Source organism: Maylandia zebra, linkage group LG5, assembly GCF_041146795.1.
Source record: "Maylandia zebra isolate NMK-2024a linkage group LG5, Mzebra_GT3a, whole genome shotgun sequence".
In the NCBI taxonomy this organism is placed as follows: domain Eukaryota; kingdom Metazoa; phylum Chordata; class Actinopteri; order Cichliformes; family Cichlidae; genus Maylandia; species Maylandia zebra.
Genome location: NC_135171.1, coordinates 38,256,853 through 38,275,621, shown reverse-complemented (window position 1 = coordinate 38,275,621; position 18,769 = coordinate 38,256,853). Strand labels below are relative to the sequence as shown.

The window sequence follows — 18,769 nt, the reverse complement described above, 5'->3', positions numbered from 1 at the left end:
TGTAAAAATCTAAGGTATATTTAAGCTCAGCAGTTGTAGTTCTATGTTTATGCATTGATTTTAACTTGTTTTATGACACCATGTACCAGGTATTGCAGGAAGCTTGTTGCTGCCACCGCGTCCAGGAGGGGTTGGCCTGCGGATTTGCTTCAGCTTGTCAATCTTTAGATTCTCCAGCCTCTTCAGAGCCTGCGCTGACATTCCCATTGTTCCCGGCTCCCCTCCACCTCCCCCTCCACCTGCAACACCATCTTCCAATGCTGTGAGGTCCTCCAGACTACCGGCTGCATTAGGGTTCATTTCTACACCGCTGTCGTTGTTGTTGGTGCTCCCCAGTGGAGAACGTTCGCTACTGCAGGAAGACTGACCACCAGGGCTTGGTTGGGATTTCTGGAAGATGTGAGAGACAAAGTTAACTTTAAAAATGGGATAAAGTTTAATAAGAAAATATGGAAGGGGTCCCTATTTTTTCCACTACATTGGAGTTTTGTTATGTTATTCATTTGAATGATATAGAACAAATTGTAACCCTCACCAGAGAAGTCTCAGGAGCCAATAGTTTGCAGTCTTCTCTGCGTGCCTCTTCTTTCTCCAGCAGCAGTTCAGAGTTGGGACCTCCAGGGTTCATAACTGAACCGGGGGGACGAGGGCCAGTGTCTCCACGATGTTTCTTGGTGATGTGGGCCTCAGGGCCGTGCACGGTCTTTACATGTTTACGCAGAGAGCTTGGATCTGTGTATCGCTTGGTACAACCAGGGATTTTACACACATAAGGTTTCTGTAAAAGACAAAAGCACCTTATGTGAACTCCTTGCATTCTACAGTTTACTTTACTGCTGCTTCCCTGCTATGTAAAATCTTATGATTCAAATAGAAATTATTTCCAATTTATGTTGTGTATCTTGGCATGTGAATCTCTACAATACATTTATATTAATTTATACAATTATTTTACATGAAAGCGTGTAATGAAACAGCACAAAACAGTTACATGTTACCCTTTAGGAAGAAAACACATGGTTTAATCAAATAACACTGTTAATAATACAGAGCTTACACAGCAACATGCACGTGACATTCAATAGCTAAGCACTTTTCGGAGGTGAATCTTACCTCATTGGAATGAGTTCGGTTCTGGTGTTTAGCTCGGTCTGAAGCATTGGAGAAGGCTTTGTTGCAGCCTTCATGTTCGCACACATATGGTTTCTCCCCAGTGTGAGAGCGCAAGTGGGTCTTCAAATTCTCCAGGCGAGAGTAGGCCTTATTACAGCCTTCAAACTAGAACAGCAAATATACATAATTGTTTAATTAACACTGTTACAACAGCTACGCTGCAAGAGAGGGGATGATTAGAGTCTGTAAAAGCTTTGACAACAAGCCTGCGGTCCTATAACAATATTAGATTTGAGCTTCAAAACAGTAAAGCGAGTTTTAAAATATAAAAAAAGGTTGTTAATCCACACTGAAAATAATATATGGTATGCATGTCAAGGTACACAGGAACACAGAAGCATGTTGGAATTGAAGATATCTGGACAAGGAAAGAGAAACAAGAACTAAGAGGCAAAGCAAAGACTTAACACATGTGCTCACAGTGCACTTGTGTGGCTTCTCTCCTGTGTGTCTGCGCATGTGAACCACCAGCATGTACTGGGCTTTGAAAGGCCTCTGTTCTCGAGAGCACTCCTGCCAGTGACACACAAACTCCTTCTTCTCCCCGTGGATGTGCTCGTTGTTGATGTGCTGCAAACACAAAAAGATTCATTGTTAGTGACAGATAGTGGATACTCCAATGACATGTTTTGGGATGGAAGCATTCTATAGTTCTATGCTACACATGAACACAAACTAAAGTCCTTCTACACAACACACGGTAAATAAAAACGCAGAAAATGCAAAAGACATTCAGTGTGCCTATTTAACTTCATATATGTTGATGTTTGCCTTATTTTAACATCTATTACTGATCTGTAAATACTTAAATACTACCTTTTGACATAACTTTCACAGGACGTGAAGGTTTGTGTATCCTTAACGGAGGTGGGAGAGTTGAAGAGACTTTCATTGGGAGTGACAAGAGACTAAGATGGTTTGCACATGTGCAGAGGAGAGATAGTGGATACAATGAACAAAGGATGCTGACGATGGAGCTGACAGGCAGGAGGAAAAGAAGAAGATCACAGAGAAGGTTCATGGATGTGTGATGCAGGACATGCAGAGGGTTGGTGTGACAGGCGAGGATGCTAGGCTGAGATGGAGCCATATGAGCTGCTTCCTCTGAATTTAGTAAACATCTGCAACAGCTGGGTATCTCTGTGTAAGGCATGATAAGTGAGGATCCTACAGGTCAGTTAAACTTTGTACTTTTCTCCTTCTCAGACAGCTTAGCGGTCACATACAGAAACTGTATCTAATCCATTATCCACGGCATCTCTTCAGTTTAGCTAGTTAAAGGGTTAGTTCACCTATTTTACTGTTAACTGTTACAATATATAATATAAAGCTATGAAAATGCAATTTGTTTTGTATTGTATTATATAACCTCCTTTCTGTTCCTCTCTCTACTTTGTATCTGAAGGCTGGCAGCCCTGTTCTTAGTCTTACATGAACTAGCTGGTCTTGTGTGTCAAATTCCTTGTTGCAGCTCTCCCAGCGACAGTTGGTCTCATAGACGGCTTCTGGTTCAGGCTTCCCGTCCTCTTTGTCCAAATCATCTCGCCCATCCAGAAGGCCCAGAAGAGGGTCCTGCAGACACATGTGTAGAAATGAAGAATAGCTCCAGTTTATTTTGTGCAATTATCTAAACAACATATTTTCAGCCATTAAATATATAATTTCAGGCACTTTCACTGTTTTTGAATCTCTTTCACGTTGACATATGATCATCATTACTGTACCTGAGTGCCAGTGGAAGAAGGGCTAGCTACATCTCCCTCTGACCTCTCCTCCAGGCTCTTCACATTCATGCCATCAATCGCACCTCCAAGGCCTGGCTCTGTCTTCAGCTGCAAAACAATACTCTCATAATATAATCTTTGTCTTTCTCCTCATTCAAAACTTAAATGTGTATATATAAAATATGCATTCATTCTTTGTCATTTATCCGCCGCTTTCTCTTCCCACTTCCCAACTATGCTCTCCCAGCTATGAGAAGCAGAGGGTGTGCTGAGTGAAAGAATGAGCTTACGTGTCCGTGTTTGGGCGGAGCATGGAGCCGAGGATTGTGGGGAGGTAAACGTGAAGCTTGGCAGGGGCCTGGTGTGTGTCCTCCCAGAGGTGTTCCTCCTCCTCCATACATGGACCCTTGTTGTCTGGACTGGCAATTTATATTGCTGGAATAACCGAGCGATGGACTGTGGAGCGGGAGATAAAAACAAATAAAGGGAACTGATAAGAAACTAAAGAGAATCAGCAGCTAGTTTGCTAAAGATGGTGCAGCTAGAAATACACTCTTAATGTATTTTTTGTCAATTCTTTAAAAATGAAGAAATACATTTTGTTCAACTTCACATAATCTGCTTTTATTATTTAAAACCATTTGGCTGAAACATGTGTCACCATCTGGCGTGGCTTAAGGGATGTCATCACATCACACCTGATAATAAATATTGAAGAGGGCTAAATGAGAGGAGAGGGATTATCAACACAATTTAAACATGAAAGAAAAAACGTCAGCAAACGTGCAGGACATTACTTTCAAATACTTTAAAGTGGACTTATTTATTGTTTATTCACCTGTTCATCCATGCTCTTCAGAGGGATATCTATCTATCTATCTATCTATCTATCTATCTATCTATCTATCTATCTATCTATCTATCTATCTATCTATCTATCTATCTATCTATCTATCTATCTATCTATCTATCTATCTATCTATCTATCTATCTATCGTTGCAGACTGGCAATTTTGCATGTGTTCAAAGTAAGTAATAAGGTCAGAGTACATACAAAAAATCCCTGAAACCTTCAGCTCAGGCTTCAGACTGATGATGGTGCTGGAAATGAGCATAATAGGTCCACTTTAAATATTTAACCTCAGGTCTGTTTTTATTGACAAAGGGTGTAACCGAGGAGGATAACAGTGACTTTCAAATCATATAAAATCAAGTGATATCAGACCTCATAGCGCTCACAGAGAGATGACCATAGGAGCTAGCGCCGTTGGGGTTGCAGCGAGAGTTTACAAAGGCCACTAAGGAATTCGGTGAGGTCCGGATTACCGTCTGCAGGTCCACACTGGCATCAGACAGAGGAGAGATGGACAGAGCTCGCTTTTTGCTTAGCTTAAGCATGGAACGAGGTGTGGAGAACCTCGAGCCTACAGGAGAGATGACAATGAAAGCAGAAGGGTTAAATTTCAGGATGGTTTTTTTTAAAAAAATATCTAAATTGAGGTTTTCCTTACCATCACCTGATCCAATCTGATCAGAGCCATGTTGAACTTGGCAGAAATTGTGATGAGACATCATGTTCTGGTTACAGTAGGGGGCGCTGTTACCACCTGCAAAGCATTACACTGAAATGCACTGCTGCAAAAAGCTACATTATTTTTAAGTAGGGGAACAAAGACAGGATTAATGGGTCGCTGCAGCTCAGAGAGTCAGAAAGAAGCACGCACATGCCAAAAATCTCACAAGCAATTTAGGCTGACCTGCAGAGCTGTGCAAGTAAAACTTTTTCAAAACTTTTCACCTTTTCTGTAATGACACATTTCTTGGTGGTATCTAGTCTGGACCCTTTTTTTTTTTTAGACTTTTAGGGGTAATAGAAAATTTTTTTTTTAAATAAATAGCAAATAAGTAACATGAGGTACAAATGTAAGAAAAGCATTTTAGTACTTTGCATCAGCAGCCACATGAGAGGTTCATTTGACTGTTTTGATAACATTCCACACATGACTGGTGATGTAACATACATGCATACAAATTTAACCAGTTACTCATTAACAAGTAAGTGTTCAGTCATATCTGTATCTATATATGGATATATTTGTACGCACACAACTCTTTTAGCTCTAGTTCGTCTTTATTTAACTGACTAATTTAGAGTAATCCACCCGCCTGCTGTTTTACTGCAACCTCACACTCCAGATTTATATCTCCACAGTAAAGCCAGCCAACTGTTAACTTCTGTTCACTCCTTTTGTACATTGTTTTTTGGTTTCAGTCTCTCAGGTATCCTTAAATCCAAATCAATAGCAGCTGTGAGGTTAACGGAGATGTAAAAGATACTCTGACTCACCCTCTGTGGGCGGCATACCCCTGTGGCCCATCATACCGTGGGGTGGTGGGGCTTGAGGGTGCCTCATATATTGATCCAAGCAGGGGCCAATTCCCTGCCCTGGTCCTGATCCATGAGTCATGGGATTATACATAGCGTGGCAGTCCTGGGACGGGCCGTCGAGGAGCGGAGCACGAAGCGAAGACGCATTACTGTAGGGAGACTGATCTGATGGGACTATGCTGCGAACATCAGAGAAAAACAGCAAAAGAAATTTGAATAAATGTGTAAACTGCAAATACTCTGAAAGGGAATTGTGACAAGGAATGATAATGATTTCTGATACACTGTTGTGCACTCTTTTGTAGCATTTTTATCATTTTATTTACAGTCATGCTGATTAAACAGTCATCTAAACCAAAATCACAATAAATAAATGAAAGCCTGATAAATGGGATAAAATTATACTCACTGGAAAGCTTTATTTCCAGCCTGTAAGCTAGAATTACATATAGATGTTTTCTATTCCATGCCTGGAAAAACTAGCACTGCCTAAAGACTAGAACTACTATTGTGCTGTGTCCTTCCCACCACTAGATGGTACACAGCCCTTATTTCGGCCTAAACTTTGGAAACTTACTCATCTGGGTTTTCCCCTAAGCTACAGACATGAATCTTCATTGGAACTTTCCAGTCTTCATGAATTTCAATGGATTCTCTGACATTTCTTTACTCTCACTGGTTAGCTCAAAATTGGTCTCTCCTGTTCTTTTCTTGCTTTTCTCCGTCCCTGTTGCTCTTCTTCTAAAAGGGAAAGACTGCATCTCTCCACCTTCTCCTAAGTCGCCCTTTGAGTTCTTTAATTCTTTTACCACAACGTGTATTCCACACAGGAGCTTAATCTGTCCTCTCTAATCCACTCTGCTGGTTCCCCCCGAATTTACCTCCCTCCCATTCCTACTTTTCTCTTCTCCCATTCATCCTTTCTGTTATACTTTTCTGTTTCTCTCGCTCTCCTTCCTCTGCAACTCTCTGTCTCTTTCTATCTTCCTTTCTCCCCACACCTCCTGCTCCTCTGTTCTTCCTCTGTCCTGCCCAGCCACCTTTCTCTCCAACTCTCTCTGCTTCTCCCTCACTCTGGGTAACCTGAGTGGGGCGCGAGGCAGTCATGCAGAGCGCAGCGGGGCCTGGTCAGCCTGTAATTAGCAGCTGTCAGAGAGAGGCCGAGTCCACCCGCAACCTGGGTGGCATGAGAGAAGGGAGGGAGGGAGACGGCGCGAGGGTGGATAGAGGAGGCGTGAGGGGCTGAGTTAGCACTGTGTCCACGACAATTGCAGACATATCTGAGCTTCTGTACCCTGAGAATATCTGTGTGATTGATTTCTGAGCCTAAGATATCAGTCGTCTCTGCTTTCTAGGAGAGCTGATGTGATTTATTGTTAATAAAATACAAAAAAAAAGTCAGATCTCTCAGATTTTGCTGATCTGTAGCAAGATTAGAAAAAAGAAACAGCTCTGGTTATTAAAGATGACAGCATTGTGCCATTTTTAGCATAAAATCTGGCAACAAACGTGAAGGTCTAGTACAAAAGTACACGACAAACACCTACAAACTTTATTTATTGAGGTTTTTGAGGGGAGTTAAATCCTGGAGTAACTCTACTCTTTGCAGAAGTTTAATACCTTCTTGTCTGCAGGAAGAGAAAATCATTTGCTCGACACCCACACCTGACAAGCTTGTGTCGTCGTAGGAGAAGTTGCAGATCAGCGCCAAGCAGATAATTTAGCTGAGTTTGACCAGACAGTTTGAAATTGTAGATAAAACTAGTATCAGAATGTAAATTCTGTAAATTACAGAACAGAAATATTGCAGCTGTTTTTGAAGAAAGCCAGTAACACTGGTTTATCTTCCAGGCAGCACTGAAAAATCTCAACTGTAGCTCATTCTGTGTGTGTGTGTGTGTGTGTGTGTAATAATGATGGTGATTATATTGTTATCAGATTTGCTGAAAATGTCGAGCTACTCTCTTGAGTTCTCTCACGTAAAAGAGCTGCGGCTGTTTAAAAGCAACAGGAGGCCTCGCTCCGTGCTCGCTGCCGTCTTACCCTCTGGAGGGCTGGCTGGGTGAAGTCTCGTAGTAATACAGCCCCTGGTGTGGCTGCATGTCCACTGGCATCGGAGCTCTCAGACCTAATGCTCCCCTTACACCCTGGACCTGACACAGAGAGAGAGAGAGAGAAAAATAAAGAGACGAGGACACGGTTAGGATGAAGAGAAGGAAATCCAAACAAACCCAACTCCACCAAACAAAACTGAACTCCACCAGAAAGAAAATCCAAATACAGAGAACAATTGTGGTTGAGGGGGAAAAAAAGAATACGTAGGATGTTAATAACAGACCAAACCAAACTAAGAAAAACAGTTTGTGGACAAAATAAGCTCTCTGAAAGCTTGAGTCATACTTATTTTAAACAGTCCAGATTTAAAATGCCAAATCCACTGCTTAAGTAAAAGCAGCACATAGAAGTGAAATGTAAAAGAATTCACGTTCATCTTAATTTCATAGCTACAGCTACTCGAGTGCAAGGTTCGACCTCGACATTTAACAAAAGGGATTACCTGATTAAAAACACATCCTGTACTCTTAGAGAGCATCGTGTTAAACAACTGACGAGGCAGCCACGCATGCTCAGTGAAGAAAATCAGGGCTTTGCCTTAAAAAACTTAAAGGACACAGGTTTAGTGATGCTAGCAAGACAAACAGAGAAAAATGAAAGTGGAACAAAGCAGCCTTTTGTGGGAGCCTCATATGGAGACGGTATCTTTCAGCAAGAGTATATGTGTAAGGTAATTCTAGCTGAGAGAGCTCAGGAAACAAGCACCTGCTCATTACATCCAGCCACATCAGTGCAGGTACTAATAGCTGGGACTGTGGGTTCTTACATGTTTCGAAAGGTAATTAGTACACTGATGTCTGAGCTACAACAAATGGAAAAAGGCCAAAAACATTCAACAATTTTATGTATTTTGTCCACGCATGTGTGGACAAATACGCTATTATTTCTTTTATTTGGACATGTGCTGCAACAATAAAATAAAGCTAAAATATAAAAGCATCACAAATCAGACTCTGGATGCTGTGTCCAAATACCACATTACTTGGGTTTATGTGACAAATGTTCAAACCCAAACTAGAGGCGCTCCTGTGCTCTGCAGATCAAAGCTCTATGGTTTCAGTGTAACAGGTTGCGACGCCTGTTATGCAGTAGCACAAGTGTTAAAAGGGCAGTAGGGACCTATTTAAGCCACATGCCACCAGGGGGTGGGGGGTTGGTGGGCACTCCAGGAGTAATTGCATATATTCAGCACAAGCTTTGGATGTGTGTATGATAATTAGCCGGAAGTGCTAAATAGAGATCTCACCAAACACCTCAGCTGTCCAGAACTCATAAATACCAAGAAGAGGTTCCCCAGACAACCTCACACACTGGCACACCTGTCATTCTCACGGTGGGGATGCAGAATCATCCAGCGGCCACCAAGTCTTGCGAGAATGTGTGCCACAGTGACGGTAGGTATACTGAAGCAGTTAGTGCAGAAACTCAGTCGCACAGGATCGGCAGCAGACCACGTGACCATTAACTGGACGAGCAACCTTTGCTATCCCCCCCAAAAAAGTGTTTTCACTCATACACGTTACAGATAATTACAACCATGCATGCACAGCACACTCACAGAGAAACGCAGGCACAGTTACAAAAGTCCAATCATATCTGTGTTAGATGGCAGAGGCAAAGCGGGAGAGACAATTTCTTCAGGTGCAGAAGTTGATCGACAAACTCACCACACTGGGATCACTAACTCTGAGCACACAATATCCTCGGCACATTTCTATTTTTTGTGCAATTTTCGAGAAAGGTCGTGCTTTAAAAATAGTTAAAGACGCTTGAGGGTTACGTTCCAAAGTCTGACCTGCCTCGTGTCCTCCTCAGTCATGCTGTTACCACGATTTCTGCAGAAGCACTAAAACTGTTACCTGAATAACTAAAGTTGAGTTTGCACTATAAGAACTTATGGGCGATATTGGTGTCTAAGTGCGTTTTCATTAACAAATTGTATGAATTAGTGTAATTTATAGTAGAAATATCAGTAGAAGCCTGAGGTTTGTCCATAACGGTGATGCTGTAGTAGCAGGTGTGTATCACAAAAGTGTTTTGGAGAGTCTAACTTGCACTAGAGTGTGTGTGTGGTAGATCCTAGCACGAGAGTGAATAATGTATAAACCTGCATGTGTGCAACCTGGAATTTGTAGAAAAGTGTGTTTGGCAACGTTTCTCCAGGGAGTAAAACAGCGAGTTCAGTGTTCACGCACAGAAATGTGTCTTGTGTAATTAATTTGCATGGTGCAAAGCTCGTGCTCACATCCAGAAAAAGTCTGAGCAACCTTGTCTCATAAGCTAGGTTTACCTCCAACATACGTAAACAGTAAACGTTACAAACACCAGGCATCAGAAACTGCAGACGGTGCAGTTCAATCAAAACCTCTACAGCTGTTGAGTGTAATGTAACTGACCTTATTAGAAAGACGTTGAATTAGACTATAAAAACTTTAGTATTTTTCTCTAATTGGTAATGAATTTTAGGTGGGAAAGTCTTTCGAACCTTTACATAGTTATTACAGAATGAAATACATGGATTTACACATCCAGGATGATTTCATATGTGCGGTGCTGACACAGGTGTTGCGCTATTTCAGGTCAGTATTTTGTGAGAAACTCTGAAGGAGTTTTCTGCCCAGTGTAATTTTGTGGTGCTGGGTTTGAGAGGGATGGGGCAGCAGCATATTAAAAACCCCAAGGCCATAAATCAAACGGCTAACTAAACAAATCTGCTCTAGTGCGGCACAGCTAGCTGGGCAGGAACCAAGGAGCTGGCGATGAGCACAGGATGTCCAGCCACTTTGTACACCCAAAACCTCCACATTCAAACACTCAAGGTTCACTAACTCTTGATGTTACATTTACTGACCGAGTTAGACACTTGTAACCGCTCACTGAAATGAAAAGATTAAAGTTTTCTGTGTAAATGATTCTATCCTTTCTATCTCCTCGGTTCAATCATAATTTTCTTTTATGAGAGCATTTGTGACTTGCAAGCAAAGCTGGACGGGATTGGTCAACAGAATCCTGACAACAAGCGGACTACATGCAGAAACCAGAAAGCTACCAAAGATCTTGGCCCTTGCTTACAGATTCCTCATATTCATGAGCAGATATCTGTTTACAGAGATTATTTCCTGCCTGACTAAGCCAGATCGAGGATAGTCAGACATCCAGTTCACTGAGCTGATGACCACGATGGGCAGCTGGGAGTTGCTTGTTGGCTGACTGGAAAGTGCGACGGAGCCAGCTGGACTTCTCCGACTGAACTGTAGCTGAGCGAAAGGAGGTGAGATTAATGAAGACAGGACAGAGTTGAAAGACGGCCTAAAAGCCCGGCCAGACGTTTGTTGTTGGTGAACAAATTTAAGAATAAAGAGACTGAAACAAAGAGAAAAAGCTCTGCGAGTTAGTTCTATTCCCATTAGAGTGGCCCAAGTCTTTTTAATCTTATTTTTAAATATAGCTAATGACTACTGTTTATGAATGTACTGTAACATGAGGCAAAACAGCGATATCTACTGTAAATAATACCCGAAAAACCCAACCCTATCATAAAGACATAAAGATCACAAACCTGATCTAACTGATGAACTGAATCAGCTGGACAATAATAATCCATTTGAATCATTTTCTTGTTTTTAGTGTGTTGTTTTCTAGTTTTGTTGTACAGAATCATCCTGCTCTGAAAAAAGGAAAGCTTTCTAACTTTACTTCTGCTCTAATAGCACTACACTATTTTTCCAAAGTGTGGCAAATCCATGAATGGGCTTGCTGTTGGATGCCACACTTAACGGTGATATTAGATGAGCTCACCTCCATTAATGAATATTTTAAAAACATCCCTAAGTAGTCTTGAATGTAGCGTAGCCTAATAAATTTCTACCCAGCTTACCTACTTACTAACCAAACTAACAGAGCCTACCACCAACAAATAAAATATGGGTTTGTATCCTTTATTGGGCTATTACTCACTCACTGTCAGAAACCAAACCAAAGACTCACAATTCAGCAAAAACTGATACTAAGTATAACAGCAGATGTGGCCTGCAGGCCTTCTGTGAAGGGAATAAAACATTTCCACAGGACTCTATGCAGTCCTGTGGAAATGTAAGTGCACCCTTACTGCACCACACAAATAAGGAGTATAAGTAGCAGCCAGGTGCTGTGAATGGAATGCATATGATTGATTGATCATCAGAAAGTAAGATCACTTCTATAAAAGCCGAGGTTCTGTCAGTTTTACATTCTCAAGCTTTCAGGTATGTGCTATGACAATGGCACAACCTTCCCAGGAGTGAACATCCGAGCAAACTTCACCTCAAAGGCCGATCATGCGATACTCAAAGAAAGGCAAAAACCCAATAAATAATCTGGCTTTACTGGCCTCTGTTGGCATGTTAAATGTTAAAAATCATGACTTCGGGTGCCGGTTTGAGCAGGCGAACATATGCCTCAGAGTCAAATGCGGCAGCCTGGTTTTGTTTTTGACTCGAGACCCTTTGCTGTGTGCACTGAACACGTTTTTTTGACGGGTTGCCAGGAGCCTCTTCTCTCTAAAAAAGGAACATGGCAGCATGGATTATAGTTTAGAAAACTGTAGCTGTACCAGTCACAAGACTTGTTGAACATTGTACTTTGAACGGATGAGACCAGGGTGGAAATGTTTGGTGACAAATCTAGCGCCATGTTTGGCAAAAACCAAACAGAGCATATCAGCACAAACTCTGTATACCAACTGTGAAGCACGGTGTTGGAGGCGTGATGATTTGGGCTTGCTTGCAGACACAGGACCTTGTGGCCATTGGACTCTGTATTCTAGAATCAAACACGAGACCATGTGTCTGAAAGCTAAAGCTTGGCCGAAACTCAGCAACAGGATAATTATCCCAAGCACTCCTGCAAATCTACAACAGAGGCTGAAAAAGAAAAGAATGAAGGTTCTGCAAAGTCCAGACCTCACTGTCTGAAATGCTGTGGAGGGAGCTGTATAAAAATGAATGCCCACGAATCTCAATGGACCAAAGCAATGTTGTAAAGAGTGGGCCAAAATTGACAGTTACATGGAAAATGATTACTTCAAGTTAATGCTGTGAAAGGTGGTTCTACGCCTACCCAGTCATGTGGTGCACTTTAATATTTTATTGCCTATGACTTTAACTTTTCATTGGAAAATACATCGGTTGTTTATTTTAGTTAAATAGTGTCACTTTAAGAAGCTGAAGCCGTTTCCAAACATGCACTCGAGCCCTGAACTTTAGTCAGACAGTGAGCAGTGAGAATGCAACTGCCCAGCACGTTCAGACGTTCAGTCTTTAACCGGCAAGCTCTTTGGTACCAAGTCCGTGTTTCATTCACCAGTAGCAAGTGGGCACTAGTGAAAATACATCTGAAGTAAATTTCCTGCTGTATTCTACATTTGAGAAAGGACGATTAAGGAAAATATCCCAAAGTTATCCTCCACAAAGTGTCAGAAGTACCACATGAGAAAACAGCTCAAGGGACAAAATACAGTTGAGGAGGACAGACTTGCTGCAGGGATCTGATTGGACCGGGCTGAAGGCATTTTAGAGCTTTTAGTGCTTATTTGTCCCATTAGATTCAGTTTTCAGGTGACAGTTTGTGTTTGTGGGTTACAAAGAGAAACATTGTTTAGAGTCTCACAGTTTCGCCATTTGTGACATTCCCATAAAGTCCTGATCCTCCTCCCTCCGAGGAAGTCTCCAGAGAGGACAGACATTTCCACAGGTCACTGGCTGTGTCACACAAAAGGTCTGATCCGCTCTACTTCTACACTCCTTTTCTCTTGGGTGAAACACTAAACTGGGGCTCACACATGCCCCCCCCCCCGCCCGCGCTTCCTCAGCCAATATAAAAAGCGGCATTTAATGACATCCCCGTTCCTCTCAGCCTGCTTCTCTTCTAATCTCACATGGGAATGTGAGTATTCAGTCTGTGTTGCTTGTTTGTGTTTTTGCTAAATATTCTACACAACATTTACACGCACTCAGCAGCCTCAATAAAACTCAACACACATCTTCAGAGGTCGCTGCATCGAGTGTAAACACCCATCTGAAAGCATCTTCTTTCTCCCCCACCCTCTCCTCTGCTCCCTGCTGTCCTCTTATAATTCTGCCTCTTCCATAGCTCTGTATCTCTGACTATCTCTCGCTTTCCCTCTTCTCCCCCGCTGCCTCCACCCTCTCACTCATTCCCTCACTCCCTCCTTCCCTACGCTCATTCCTGCTCTTGCGACCTCTCCCTCGCCCCTCCCCCTCCTGGCGGAGCTGCAGTCGAGGTGGGTGTTCTCTGGCTGTTATGACTTGAGAGACGATAATGGCAGCTATAATGTAGCCAGCCGTTCCTGATGTGGCTGGGCTTGTGGGGGATTCTGTTGTGTTAGGGCTGGAGACGGACCGCGGGAGGGAGGAGGGAACGGAGGCGGGGCTCAGGCCTGCAGCCAACCACAGCCCAGATTCTACCTCGTTTTCTTCCATTTTTCCTCCCTTCCTTCTTTCTTTTTTTTCTCTTATGCCGACTTTTTCTAACCCTGTTGTTTTCCTTCAGTGGTAAACTTTGTTTTTAATTTCTGCCTTTGTTTTTGTAACCCCCCCTCCAACCCCAACACAGACTCTCACCCTTTCCTGCTTTTCTCCCCCCCCCCTACCCCCCCCTTGTGTTTTTTACCCCTTTTACCCAGAATCTGTGAATTCCTCGCAGCTGCTGTAATGTGATGGGGGCCAACAGTGTGACCAGTGAAAGGCCACAGGGTTGGAGACATCACTGTAATGTACAGTAAGCTCTACTTACTAAACTGCTGCAGGGAAGATTAATGTCATATCTACTTAGTAACAGCAATTCTGACTTTGATTTAAACTGCTTTAATGCCCATTTGGTCTTTAAAAAGATACAGAACAGACATAAGCCTCATTGTGTCAGACGAGTAAGACCATCATTCAGTATTTTAGTTAACTGACTTTCATGCCATCAAAATGATCTTCATCCGTTCATTTTCTTAACCACTTATCCAGTCCAGGGACACGGGGGGATCTGGAGCCTATCGCAGCTATCGTGGGGGGAAAAGTGGGGTACACCCTACTTACAGTACTAACAACAGCATCACTATGAGACACTGTGCTCCCACATTTCAAATTTATTTCCTAACTGATATTTTCGGCTCAAAATCTGCTATATGAGAAGTAGCACCACAGTAAAAGTACTCATTATACACCAGTTCTCTTCATGATCTCCCTACATGTATTACTGAATCACAATTATTTGGATGGACGGATCGTTTTCATATTCCAGCTGGAGATGACTTAAATTGTATTGTGCTTAGTACTTTTAGGAATACAGCATAAATATATAAGGATATTAGTATTTTATTAGTATTAGTATTTTAATCTACATACTGTGACCACACAGTGACCACAGCTCTGGTCCCACCCAGGCTCTAACTCATTGGATGCTGCACACACTGCAATTATATTTCATGGGGGCACTTGCCACCCTATTCCCTCCCTCTTTACACCACTGTTTAAACTATAAAATCATACGGCCATTTTTAATCACCTGTTGCTTTGCTTTGTAAACTTGGGCATTCAAAGAGTTCTCACTCTAAATATTTTGTTTTCTGTAAAGCTCCAAGAGCTTGATTATAATCTGCTGTGGACCCGGACACAAACAGCTGAAGACCCGACGGTCGAGCAGTCCACCGCCTGGAGCGGATGTGTAGTTGGTGCACTGTAATGTAAATGCTCCATGGATGAGTCCATGCGGTCACAAAAGCAGGCAGGCACACAGACCCTCGTGCTCACTGTCGGACCCGAGCAGAAAAGTATAATCCCGGCTTAATGACCGAGCTATAATGCAGATAATGTACAGAGTATACATATACTTATGCATATTATCCATTAAAAAGACAGAAATTCATCAACCAAATTACTGCATTACTGTCAATATATTTGAATGTAAAAATGCATACTAAGGAAAATATATTTGAATATAACAGAAGCATACAAAGTCTGAAGGTGAGACACATGACAACATTTCTTTGGTTTTAAAGTTGGTTAAAAACTTAGTCTGTGTAGCCATGAGACGGGAATCTTTTACTATCCTTTTAGACACAGTCGACACCATAACCCCAGTCTCAACCCCAGCGGTTCACACTTCACGTATCCCTGTACTGTAAACTTTGTGCTGGTGAAGCTGCGGTGCTGATGTCTCAGTGCTGGGGCTCTCACCTTGTCAGAATGGCGGGATGAAACGTTGATCCCTTGTTGTTACACAGTCAGAGTGACTGATGAAAGATATTAGGGCACTGGAGGGCTCGAGTACAGCTACTCGGCACAGCTAAGGTAGATAAATCACAGCAAGAAAAATGACTAGAAAACTCAGAGTTTTGAGCCGTCGCTGGGTTTTTGTAATGTTTAGGAACGCTAAACATCATTTTGTATCACCAGCCTGATGAACACCTGGTGCTAGGAGTAAAAGGTGCAGAACAAAAGTGAACTGTAAACATAATCTTTGCTTAACAAACTGACAATGAAAATATTTTGGCCTCAAAAGTCCCATCATTAACTTCCTTTACTGTCACGTGAACAGCCAACCTTAGCGGCACAGTCATGATTACTGTTTTATCACCTTTGTAACCATTGGCTTCATCAGTCGGTGACTTGATCGTGTTTGTTTAAGGATTAGGAGCGGTTCACCTCTCCTTGTATTCATTTGCCTGTACAAGCACTGTTTTGCACTGCTGGCAAATGAGCTTCACTTTCTCAGGAAAGCAGTTAGACTTCTCTTCAGGGGTCTCGACCAAAAAAGACTCAGTCGAGCTGACAGGTGTGATGCTGACAACACATGTAAGGGTATTTCCTTCAGCTTAATCCCCACATGACTTGCGATTCCTTCACTCTTTTGCTTCTTCTGTCCTCTCTCTCTCTCTCTAGGCCACCCACCCACCATCCTGCACATACCTGTGGTTTCCTGTACCCCGCTCCTCTCCACCCTCTCCTCTCTTTACCTCCAGCTTCTTTTTCTCCCTCCCCCATACACACACACACACACATACACACCTTCCTCTTTTCTCTGTCTACCACTGAAGTCTTGCCTTTTCTTCTCCTACTACTACTTCTCCTTAACTTCTACATGCCTGTATAGCAGATAGGTATTGCCCCAAACCACAAGGATTTCTTTGAACTCCTTTTAAGGAGGAGAAGCAAAGGAAGCGGGGGGAGAAGGAGGGAGAGAAGGATGGATGGATAAAGCAGATGAGGAAAGGTTGATTCACGCAGCTGGTTCCCAGCTGTAGACGAAGCAGCACACAGGACTGCTCCATCTGTAAACAAGTAGGAGCCCAACCCCCATTTTTAAGAAAACATGAACAGAGCTTTGTCATTGTAAATTCAGCATTCCTCTTCACCTTCGACAGCACTCCTCACCATCACCCAGCTTCTTCTGGCTCTTTTCCTCCCTCTCTGTGGCTCTACGTCACTTTTACTCCAGGATTTTTATTTTTAATGTATTTTTCGTCCACTCATCTCATCCAATGCCACATTGTTGCTGTGTCAGTTCAAATACAACCTCCTGCTAATTCTTTGACAAATGTTCCACAAAGACAAATTCAGTGGAGAGGGCAGCTATCTTGTGCAGTAGGGACCTGCACAGGGCAACAAAAAACAGATAATAATCTGTTCAGTTTATAGAAAGACCACAGTGATTATAAGAAAAATAATAATCCTAACAGTCTTGGGTGGGCAGGGAATATTTATAGCCGGCCTGCTGCTCCTTATATTCTTTAGCTGTATAACACAGCTGGAAGCGAGGGAGGAGAGAGAGGAGGTGGAAAACTGACGAGGAAAAAGAGACCGAGGAAAGAGAGACAGATGGGCTCCAGGGTATAGAAGTGGAGAGGATGTGGAGGGGCGGATACCCGATGCATGTGTGCGGTTGAGCACAAGACAGACAAAAACAGGCAGAAAGGGAGACAAGACACGTGCGTGTATTTGTGTGTTTGTGTGTGCGTCTGTGTGTTTGTATTTGGTGCGTAGGAGAAACCGCAACACAGTCTCTACAAAACACGACAGCGGCAGACGAAGCCTGCAGGCCACCAGAGGAACACAGTGACCACAGCTCTGAGAGCCTCTCACTGAGAGGAAACAAGGAGATATATGGCACAGACAACGCCGCCATAAAAACTGTGCAGACACGGTTAATCGAGACAAAGCCGTGTGGAATTTGTTGTGCACTCGTTTTTCTGCCTGAGCTCTTGTTTTAGGGTCTGAAAGTCCTTTCCTGTGTAGAAGAAAGCCATATTATAGGTGGATATAAATGGGGATTCTGAACAGGTGTATTTTTGGGTGTATCAGTGTCAAACTCCGAAATGTAGACATTAAATCCTTTGACTGGCAGGTATATGGTTTCCTTCCACTTTCAAATGCATGTTAGGAAACTGATGACTCCACAGTGTACCTTGCCTCTCCCCGACTGAAGGGCTGTAGTTTCTCTGCTACCCTCTGGAAGTCGAATAAGCAGTTAAGAAAATGGATGGTTGGAAACTTCGCAGTTAGACAATCAGACTTTAAATACCCTCTGGGAAAATTAAAAACAACTTTTGTAGTTTATACTTAAAGGAGTTACGAATTGTCTTGTCTTCTTCCCCTCACGTCCAAGCAGTCGCGAGCCTGGTTCTACCAAAAAGAGAGTTAAAAGAGAGTTTTTCCTTCCTGCTGTTGCTAAGTCCTTGCTCATAGGAGGGTTGTCTCATTGTTGGGATTTTCTCTGTATTATCTTTATCTTACAATATAAAGTGCCTTGAGGTAAAAAAAAAAAAAAAAAAAAGCAACAACAAAAAAACCAGAAGAGCTTAAATTACCCATATTTCAGCCCAACAGCCAATAATTCAGCAAACTCCACTTGTTTAAATATTTTTATATACACTTAAAGCCACCTTGCTAGTACTGGATTTGACTGTCTTTGTCCTTCAGAACTGTCTTAGTTCTTGGTGGCATGGATTAAACAAGGTGCCGCTAACCTTTGGTCCACAATAACATGATTGCTGCAGATTTCTATGATGTCAATCTTCTGTTCCACCAGTTCCCAAAGGTCTTCTACTGGATTGAGATCTGGTGACTGTGGAGGCCATTTGAATACAGTGAGCTCAGAAAACCAGTTGACATGCTAAGCAGCAGTACTTAGTTAGCCTGTGGTGTTTTAACTATGTTCAGCTGGTACTAAGGAGCCCAAAGTGTGCCAAAAAATATCTCCCACACCATTACACCACAAACACAAGCCTGAACAGCTGATATGAGGTAGGATGGCTCCATGCTTTCATGTTGTTTACATCCAGTTCTGACTGCATTATCCAAATGTCACCACTCCAGCAGAA

General features: G+C 42.5%; 1 protein-coding gene across 2 annotated transcripts in view; it reads right to left on the bottom strand.

The window, feature by feature from the left end:
• The window catches only part of gli1 (GLI family zinc finger 1), a 61,163-nt gene that overhangs the window by 4,742 nt on the left and 37,652 nt on the right, over positions 1-18,769 (bottom strand). The window contains exons 2-12 of one of the 2 annotated variants that reach the window (XM_004547684.3): positions 7,330-7,439; positions 5,245-5,465; positions 4,409-4,504; positions 4,123-4,321; positions 3,188-3,353; positions 2,898-3,005; positions 2,605-2,745; positions 1,594-1,743; positions 1,114-1,278; positions 536-778; positions 87-390 (exon numbers count right to left, since the gene is read on the bottom strand). In XM_004547684.3, coding sequence (XP_004547741.3) covers positions 87-390; positions 536-778; positions 1,114-1,278; positions 1,594-1,743; positions 2,605-2,745; positions 2,898-3,005; positions 3,188-3,353; positions 4,123-4,321; positions 4,409-4,504; positions 5,245-5,465; positions 7,330-7,400 — 1,864 coding nt within the window. In that variant the 5' untranslated portion in view covers positions 7,401-7,439. Of the gene's footprint in view, positions 1-86; positions 391-535; positions 779-1,113; positions 1,279-1,593; positions 1,744-2,604; positions 2,746-2,897; positions 3,006-3,187; positions 3,354-4,122; positions 4,322-4,408; positions 4,505-5,244; positions 5,466-5,695; positions 6,550-7,329; positions 7,440-18,769 lie in introns of those variants that run through there. The other variant, XM_076884315.1, reaches the window with a different exon arrangement.